The sequence below is a fragment of the Nannospalax galili genome, unplaced genomic scaffold (assembly GCF_000622305.1).
Source record: "Nannospalax galili isolate Female #2095 unplaced genomic scaffold, S.galili_v1.0 scaffold150, whole genome shotgun sequence".
In the NCBI taxonomy this organism is placed as follows: Eukaryota; Metazoa; Chordata; class Mammalia; order Rodentia; family Spalacidae; genus Nannospalax; species Nannospalax galili.
This window is the reverse complement of record NW_008329320.1, coordinates 3,249,230-3,259,585: the sequence shown is the minus strand read 5'-3', so window position 1 is coordinate 3,259,585 and position 10,356 is coordinate 3,249,230. Positions and strand designations below refer to the sequence as shown.

The window sequence follows — 10,356 nt, the reverse complement described above, 5'->3', positions numbered from 1 at the left end:
AAAAAAAAACACTAAGAAAAATTAGGCACAAACAAAACTATGGCTATGATTTCACTTATATGTGGCCTCAAAAAACTTGTTTATAGAACAGAAAGAAAGAATACCAGAGGGTTGGGGGCAGGAAAGGATGGGAAAATAGAATCAATGAATGAAAAGATGTGTTTCAGGTTTCAGCTTTTTTCATTCTATTGCACTATCATAGTTTATGGTAATTACATAGTTCAGGGGCTGGGGGTATAGCACAGTGGTAGATCACATGTTTAGCACACACAAGGGCCTGGTTTAATCCCTAGCATGGCGGGGGGGGGGGACACGCTTATTTCAAAAATCACTAAAACTTTCAACATTCTCACCAGAGAAGTTGCTGAGATGGTTACCTTAGGTTCATCTAATCCTACAATGAACACACAGATCAAAACATTACACCCCACAAATGTAAAAATTACTTGTCAATTACAGACACAGTCTGCTAGCTTGTTTACACTGATTTAGTTTTTGTGGGGTTCCTGTGTGTGTTCCCATATGCCTGTCGGTCCAGGTCAGAAGAGGGCATCAGATATCCTGGAGGTGGTAGTTGTAAGCTGCCCCATGAGGGTACTAATAACTGAACTCTGGTCCTCTGCCAGAGCAGCAAGCACTCTTAAATCACTGAGCCATTTCTTCAGCTATAAATTCTTTGGAGGTTATCAGGGAACCAACTTTTTTTTTTTTTTTTTTTTTTTGGTTTGTTTCAATTGGCATTGTAAACTACAAGAATTCACACTACCTTTCCGCTGGAAGGTAATGCAGATAAGAGTCTAGTTGAGGAAAAGGTAAAAAAGAGTCTCTTTATTGAGGTCAGGAGTTTTTCCTAGATGGGCTTCCCATAGGGAAAGAAGTGACAGCAGCACTAGAAATTTACAGGACCTCAGAATTTACAGCTGGTGGATAACACTACAAAAAAATGAAAGCAACTGTATTTTCCTGAATATTAAAGGTATCAAAAGAAACACCGTATCAGCTCCAAAGACTGAGAAAACCAACTCTATCACAGATACAGGGTTTTGTTTTAGTGAATCCATAAGTAACACCAAAGCTCATTCCAAAAAAAAAAAAAAAAGGATAATGAACATAAACAGAAAAAAATGCAAGGTACCAAGTATGACACCTAACCCCTTGATAATTAAAACTTGACAATCCCCCCATATGAGCTTAGCAAAGGTCAGGACTGATGATGCCCTCTACACAACTGGTTAGAGTACAGAAGCCAACATCCATGTTACTGGTGAAGACTAAGTCAATTATGAGTCTTAGAAACCAATCTGACTTGATCTGTTATATTTTCAATGCTTATTCATTGAACCAGACCATTTCTATTAATTCCGCCTACAAAAATTAGAGAAAGTTAAACTTGCATTCATAAGACTATTCTAATGATCATATGAGAGAATCTGAGTGCCACTGATGGAAGCTCTAAGTTATACACTAGAGCTGCTCAAAAGCATAATGCAGTTTCCCAGAAGGTGTTCTATAACATACGTGCAAAAAGGCAAACTGCACAACAGTATATAACACCTCTTCTGCACAGTAAGTACATAAACAATTCCAACAATGGGACAAGACTGTGAGCCAAACAGCATGCAAAGCTAACAACCACTTTCCCAGTGCTGCTCAATGCATGACATTTCTGAAGAACTTACAGAAGACAGGCATACTCAATGGTGAAGCTGGAAACAAGTTTGTTGGTCATACTGAACTGGATAAAAGCCAATGGGAGCAGTATTATCCGACAACAGCTCTAATTTTATACAAGATAAAGAGAACAGAGATGGCATGTAAATGAACTTCATAAAGATCTCACAGAAACTTATGACTAGTTCATCCCATGCTTCTGGGGAAAGACTTGTCATGGATCCTCTGACCACCAGGCTGGGTGTCACAACTCATTGGTCCTATGTTAAGATAACCTTCCCATTTTCTTTTGGGTAATCAACAAGTTCAGGGATTTAGTATTATTATACCCACCTGTTTACAAACAATGAAACGTTCTGTTTCATTCCACCATTTAGGCCTTATTAGTGAATCCTGCCTCAGTAGACCAGTGACATTCTTGGCCATTTAACGTATGTTGGTGCTTCTGCTACAAACACAGTCAACTTTTCAAAGCATCCCCAAGACAATTTACATAATTACATCAGGATATCTTCTCATCTTTATACCACCTTGAGAACTTTTTGCATGTCTGCTGTTCTGGTTCAAAATAATTTCATTAGGCACAGAGCATATTTTTCTAAGTATCTGTTAGAACACTGCACTAGTTAGGATTTTTTAGAAAACACATCAAACACTCTATGAAGAAGCCAAAAGGAAACAGTAACGTATTTCCATAGAGATCCCTCATTTCTGCTTTAAAGAGGACTGTAAAGGACTGGAAAGATGGATGGTTCAGGGATTAAGAGCACATACTACGTACGCTTTCAATGACTCAAGTTCAGTTCTCAACACCCTCCTGGGTGGCTCACAATCACCTTTAACTCCAGCTCCAGGGGATCTGATGCCCTCTTCTGGTCTCTGGAGGCACTAGAACTCATGTGTACATACCAACACATGCACACATAATTAAAAGTCAAAATAAGTATTTTTATTTTTGTGTGCATGTGTTTGCATGCATGTATGTATGTATGTTTGCACATGCAATGCCCATGTAGGTCAGAAGAGGGCATTGGATCCCCTGGAACTGGACTTACCGATGGCTGTCAGCCACTGTGTGTGGGGTCTGGGAGCTGATGAACCCAGGTCCTCTGCAAGAGCAGTCAGTGCTCTTAACAGCTGAGCCATCTCTCTAGCCCCCAAAATAAGTCTTTAAAGACACTTGTAAGCAACAGTCTTATGGACAAAGTTTATCCTCTGGACATAGAAACATCCTGAATGGAAGCAACATAGGCAAAAGCAAGTTCTACCCTGAAACATACATATTTATAAATAAAAACAAATCTTTAAAAATAAATTTTAGTATACTAGTAGCAGTTTCCAGTAGCCATTTTTATTTTTTAAAAAAATCAACTTTATTACCAACAGTACTGTCATATTTGGAGGAAAAACGGTTCTTTTAATGGACAAAAAAACTGACTTCCCCAGACATCAACACAGAGGATGGCAAACTGTGACCAATAACCAGCTACCTGTTTCTCTACTGTTTCACTGAAGTCTTTATTTATACTGTCAGCGACAGCTTTCATTCAATAGAGCTGAGTTTCCACAACCAACACGGTATGTATCTTACCACACTTAAAATATCTGGCTCTTTCAGATGAAGTTTGCCAAGCCCTACACCCTGAAATGTCACCATGCCATACCAAGTAAAACTTCACTTGAAACAAAGGAAGAGAGAACACAAAAATCAAATGACATGCTTGCTCTGATTCAGGCACTTTCAAGATCATAGTTTATTTGTTACTTCAGATAAAAAGATAGTGTACATATAAGGGAATCCCTCAAAGTTCAACTCTAAAGTTATACGCCATCTAGTATTTTTGCATAAAATGTTAACAAAAAAATTCTAGACACCTGAAAGCCCCACTATTAATATGAACTATGGTAATAAAATTTTTGACATTTACTTTGTTCAGGGTATGGTATTTACATTATGACACCAATGGTATAATAAACAGTGATAAAGAGTAAAAATAACATTAAAATGCAGATTTGTAGTCTTACAATGTGCTAATCATCAAAATTGTAATTAAAAATGAAAACAGCAGAGCTTTCTGTGACAGACTCTTAACCATCTGAGTTGTAGTCATCACTTGCTACATTCTACATGCAACATCTGCCAGGACTGATATTTGATTTTTTTGCCCAAGAAAAGATGAGTAGATAAATAATATTTCAGAGTAGACATTAATTTACTCAAGGACTGAAAGAGTAAAAAAACTGTACTCAAGATTAGTACTGGTCACAAGCCTCTTTCCTATAGAAATACACACACACACACACACACACACACACACACACACACACAGAGAGAGAGAGAGAGAGAGAGAGAGAGAGAGAGAGAGAGAGAGAAATGAAAGCCCAAAACTAGATGCATAGGCAAAGACTACTATGACCGGCTCAGTCAGAAAGATCCTGGATGAACCACATTTTTTCTCCCTCACTGATGAAGGGGTCTACTCTGCATCAAGTAACAATGACTGACCTAGTTGAGGGTGCCAGGTATACAGCTAATTAGATTTTGCAAAATACTAAGATGGGGCAGGGGTGGCCTGAGAAGGGCAATTTATGTATAATTCGAACTATATACATAACTGGAATGTAGCCCATTCCAACTGGCTTTCTGAAACTACTGGACCTTTATGATTTAATAGTTAAAATTATAACAAGTGTAATAATACAACAGATTTACATGGGAAGCAAAAATCCAAGGGGCATTTTATATTAAGTATTTACTGTGCTATTTCAATTTAAAAATAATTTTGCTAAGTATACATCTCAACTGAGGTCTATGTATAAAATGTCCTAATAGATACAGATATTTACCTTTGGTGAGTTGAAGGCCTTGTTGTGACTTGTCTGAATTGTAGGCAGAAGGCCAGATATGCACATACAGGAAAACTCAAACTGAGGTAATCCAAAAGCTGTGCATGTGAGGTGACTAGAGGTACTCTAAAAGTACCTAAAACAGGTAACAGTGAGAAATAGCAACGGGGATGGAATGCCAATATGGCAGCAAGAGTTGTTAAAAACAGAAAGAGGAAGGCCTCTCGTGCCAGCAGAATCCTGCATACATAAAAAAGAAATAGCCACCCACCACTTTGTAGAACAAAAGCCAATTATTAGTGTGGGAAAGTACAAATTACAGAAAACCAGAAGTCAATAGAAGAAAAACTACTGGTTCACATGAGAGGAAGGAAACATTCTGACAGTTACTTGGTAAATGCAGCCACCACGGCCCACAGAACCTCATTGGTACTGGCCTTCAGACACTCCACTTCTGGATCTAAGTCGAGAAGCTGCCGTACTCTCTTGGTGGCTAAATCATACTGCTCGTCCAGAAGGGGTGCAAAAGCATTCTCCAGGACATCCGAGGCATGGGCTAGGTAAATGAGGGCCAGCAAGCGCTTGTCCATGCGGTGAGGGTCATTTACCCATTTGTCAAGAACAGCCTCTTGTACCTTCTTGATGAGGCGCTGCTTAATGTTGTTATTGGTGAGAGGATGTGTCGTCATGTCAAATAGTAGGAAGTTCTGTTTCTCTGTTGTCAGCACACCCTTTTCTACCAGGTTCTTAGCTAATCGTTCCCGTACATTTCTTAACTGATAATGCAATTTTAATGGATTCCATGTCTCACCTAAACAAAAAGATTTCAGAAGTTAGGAATGATAGCTATTACTTGCTGATTTTGCAACAACAACAAAAAAATTTGCACTATTAGAGTGAGCAATAAACTGACTGTATTCCTTCCATCTCTATCAAGAAGCCCAAGCCTGGATCTCTGAGCTCTTAGCACCCAACACATTCTCGGACACAGCAGCCATTCAAGAGTCTAAAATTAAAGCAGTCCTCAAACCACAGTCACCCTTAGTCTACTGGAGAAATGAAACAACATTAGAGTCTGTGGTTTTGCTTCTCCACCTGTCAAGAAGCAGACTGTGGGGGTGCGCACTTTCTAATCCCAGCACTTGGGGAGGCAGAAGGTTTGCAGACTGCAAGCAGCATGGACCACATGGCAAGACCTCATTGCTTTTTTTAAAAAAAAGCAGCCCAAAATCTATAAACACCAATCCTCTACAAATAAGATGAAAGGAAAAAGAAGCTTCTTGGCTCTATGTTATTCTGAAACTGCCACAAATACACAGACTATAAAGACAAGAAAACCTGTGTAACCAATGTTTTTCTCTGATGACAAAGCTAATGCTGAAGAGAGCAAAAAATTTCATAATTTTAAGTTTGCCATCTATAAATTTCCTTTTGAGATAAATATTTAGTTAAACCAAATTCTTTCCATTAAAACATTTTCACCAGGCATTGGTGGCACACGCCTTTGATCCCAGCACTTGGGAAGCAGAGGCAGGCAGACCTCTGTGAGATCAAGGCCAGTTTGGTCTACATAGCAAGTTCCAGACAAGATGGGGCTACAGGGAGACCCTGATTCAAAAAACAAAATCTGATTCTTTCCCTTTACAGAAGTTCAGGAGAAAATATATCAAAATATTAATAACCTCCATTACCTTATATATTATGTGTGACAAGTTTTTTATGAGTGTTTTTGCCTACATGTATGTAAGTATACCACATGCATTCAATATCCTAGAGACAGGTGTTGGCTACCATGTGGGTGTTGGGAAGGGTTCTCTGGAAGCATAGTAAGTGCTCTTAACTGCTCCAGTCCCTCATAACTAAGTTTGTAGTTTAGGAACAAAATACTACAGAACTGCCCTAAAATATCCAAACGTGTTTAAAATCAACCACAAGCACTTTTAGTCAATATAAAAGCTCTAAGGTTGAAGTTTATAGTATCAACAGAAAACTTCAAACTATATTTAAGCTGCATACTGAAGCCAGTAATTACATAGGGCTATTAAACTTAGCATGTACTTCAATATTACTGTTCAAATGGCCACAGAAAGTATTTTACTTATGACAACAGTAAAGAATATCCTTGACAGTGATCCTTCCTCACAGTTACTAGAGATTTGGACAAAACATATGAAAATTATTTTCAGATATAGGTCATAAGGCATCCAAAACCACTTCTTGGGCAAAACCTAATGAGCCTTGTTACTGCCCCAGGCTTACTACCTGGAGACACATCCTAGGCAGTAGTAGGAAAATTCCAAGCAGAGCACAAGCAGTTACTCTGCCCAAGTCTGAGGTCAGCGATCAAACAGCTAAAGCAGCTGGAATGTGTGAAGCAAAGTACTTGAGATCTAAAAACCTGCATAGTTCCCTTAATGTCTGACTAAAAACTAAGCCCCACCAGTTGAGGAAAGAGTCTCTGCAAAGTCACACAAAAGATAAATATACCAAAAAGCAGTCAGAGGTGGGAAAAACTTGAATGCCAACTAGCCTGACTGGAAAGGCCCCATTAAACAGCCAAGGCATAAAGGGAACCCAGAAGGATCATGCTTTAGGAATAGTGCTAAAGTACTCTTAAGTGAAAACTCCCTAGACCTGCCCTAAATGAAGCTTTAAAGCAAGCTGATCGAGAAATTATGTGACTTTGTATATACCAAAGCAAAATTCAATGGGGGGGGGGGCGCGCAAGCATCGGGTTACCAGAGTTGAACGCAGTTTCTTACATGCTAGGCAAGCACCCTAAAATCCAACACTTTTTAGACAAAACCCATAAACTAATATTCACTGTCCAGCATTCAATTTAAAACTAAAACAAAAAAAATATTAGATTTGCAAAGATGAAAGAAAATGTGACCCAAAACTAAGGGGAAATGGAAATAGTCAACTAAATCAGACATGAACCAGAAAGAACAAAAATAGCAGACAAGGATTTTAAAATTATTTATTTTGCCTGTATGTAAGTGCACCTGTGCATGCAATGTTCATGAAGACCAGAAGAGGGCATCATGTGGTACTGGGAACTGAAGCTAGGTCCTCTGCAAGAGCAGCCAGTGCTCTTAACCACTGAACCAGCTCTCCAGGCCTCAGCTGGCCTAGAGCTCACTATATAGACCAGGCTGGCCCTGAACTCCTGGACCTCCGCCTGCCTCTGCCTCCTAAGTGCTGGGATTAAAGGCTTGTACCACCAACCACACCCAGCTTTACTTACTCTTCATTATGTACACATTTCCTTTAACTTATGCAAATATTAACAGTAGTTCTTTAAACTCCTCTAAGATGCACATACCTTTAATTTCAGCAATAGGGAGACAGAGGCAGGCGGATCTCTGTGAGATGGGAGGCCAGCCTGATCTACATAGTGAGTTCCAGGCCAGCTGAGGCTACAGGGGGACCCTGACTCAAAAAGAGAGAGAGAGAATGGAGGGAGAGGAGAGAGAGAGAGAGAGAGAGAGAGAGAGAGAGAGAGAGAGAGAGAGAGAAGGTGATCTGGAACAGGTGTTTTTTAAAGGTTTTTATTACATTTTTTGTTTATATTGTGTGCATGCATGTGTTTGTGTTCTCTCACATACACAGCCCAGCACATGTGGAGATCAGGACAATGTGCAGGAGTCAGCTCTCTCCTACTATGGTCCTTTGAATGAGAATGTCCCTCAAAGACTCCCAAGTACTTGGCCCCAGTTGGTGTTGCTGTTTGTGGAGGATGGGAGGTATCCCTTTGCTGGAGGAAGGAGGTCACTGGCGACAAGCTTTGAAAATTCACATAACCTTGCCCCATTTCCAGTGTCTGTTTCCTGTGTGTAACTGAAGATGTAAGACTTCTCAGCTTCCTGCTCCAGCTGCTTCTGCTGCCATGCCTATGTCCACAAAGAAGGACTCATCCTTCTGGAACCACAAGCCAAATAAATTCTTCCTTCAATAAGCAGCCTTGGTCATGGTGTTTATCACAACAGCAAAACAGTAACTGGCACACCTACCATGTGGATCCCAAGGATCAAACTCAGGTTCAGGTCATCAGGCTTGGCAGCAAGCACCTTTACCCACCGAGTCACCTCATTCAGTCCCTAGAAACACCTTTTTAAAATTATTTTTTTTTAAAAAAAGACAGGATCTCCTTATGTAGACCTCAATGGCCTGGAACTCTATAGGGACCAGGCTGGCCTCAAACTCAGATTTGTCTATCAAGCACTGAGATTAAAGGTGTGTGCCACTTCACCTAAGAATAAAGCTAAATTTTGTAAAATTTAAAAACTACACTTTAATAATTCTAAAATTAACATATAATCTGTAAAGGGACGTGTACTATCCCCTAAGCAACACTAATTAGGTATGGTCTTAATACGTTTATGTTTTCACAAAAAAACAAACTGCAACAGAACTGAACATTTACCCCCAAACAATGGTTTAAAACCAAATTTATACAGTAATTCTAAAAGATCTACAGTTAAGCTTCTCTTTATAGGCCTTTTTTAAAAATCCTCTAATGCTGCTTATATAATGATTTTTTCCCCTCAAGGGAAATAAATGGGATTAACAATTTATGACTATAATCCCAATTTGTCTTCACCATGCCTTTAAATCATATCTTGAAACCAATGGATCATGTAATGCTTAAAAGTTCCTATGAGCAATTTCCCAACTTCAAAGTATAGTAACTTACAGTAAAATGTTTCTACTAAAAATGAGAAGAGCCTAAACATAGACCCACCTTCAAATAAGTTGTTACATTTATGACTAGACTTTTTTTTTTCCGGGGGGGGGGGGTCTTTTAGAGACAGGATCTCCCTGTAGGCCTAGCTGTCCTGGAACTCATTATGCAGACCAAGCTCCTTTTAAAGGTGTGTGCCACCATGCCCGGCTAACTAGATTTTCTATGGAAAACTATTTCTGCCTCAGAGCAAGTGATAAAGAGAAACCAAATAAATCATCATCTTTTGTAGTAATTCTCTGTAAGAGGGTAAAACGTGTACTCCAGGAAAAAAAAGGGGGGGCTGTTTCTAAAGTTCCCCAGATATGAAAAATGAAGTGGGAAACTCAGAGATCTCCTCAGATATTAAAAATAAGAAATATCATGAGTAGAATGGCTCCAACAGTAAGGGAAATATGCCAAATGTGAAATAATTTTTATGTTTTCTTGGGAGGGGGGACAGAAAGAACTAATAGTGGCCAAAGTATCTTGATATGCTGAAATATTTAATTATGCCAAGTCTAAAGAACAGTAATCCCTGAGTTCATCATAATTAAGACACCAGCATACATTGGGATGGTAGGCGTGTAGATTAGTGAAAATAAAATGGTTTCATTTATACGAGCTAGTAAAGATTTGGCTGCTTCGAAGACTAAATACCTAGTCTTCTAAAGATTTTTTTAAATAAATATTTGATGAATAAATAGTGCTTGAATTCCTAAATTGTTACTACTATGACTCACTTTGTTATTCATTAGTTCCTAATTATTTACTGAATATGTAAAAAGTCTTGGTAAGCTATACATGCAAATTAAAAATGTACAGAATTTATGATTCACTTTTTTGGTAAAGGAAATTGTGAGAAGCTATGAAAAGTCCTTCAAAAGTTTTTGTCCATAGTACATCATCACTTCAGTGAACAAGGTTTAGGTTACAGTACATCATCAATGAGGGAAGCCAAGGCAGGAGCTCAAGGTAGGATCTTCAAGCAGAAACAATGGAGGAATGCTGCTTAACTAACTGCTCTCAGGATCCTGTTCAGGTACATTTTCTTATACCACCCACGCACATGTGCATAGGGTGGCTCCACCCACAGTGGGCTGGGCCATCTACAG

General features: G+C 39.1%; 1 protein-coding gene across 1 annotated transcript in view; it reads right to left on the bottom strand.

The window, feature by feature from the left end:
- Positions 1-3,999: 3,999 nt before the first annotated feature.
- Golph3 (golgi phosphoprotein 3) overlaps positions 4,000-10,356 on the bottom strand; it is a 38,570-nt gene continuing 32,213 nt past the window's right edge. The window contains exon 4 of the mRNA XM_008835546.3: positions 4,000-5,329. Within this exon, the coding sequence (XP_008833768.1) occupies positions 4,905-5,329 (425 nt within the window). The 3' untranslated portion in view covers positions 4,000-4,904. The remainder of the gene's footprint in view (positions 5,330-10,356) is intronic.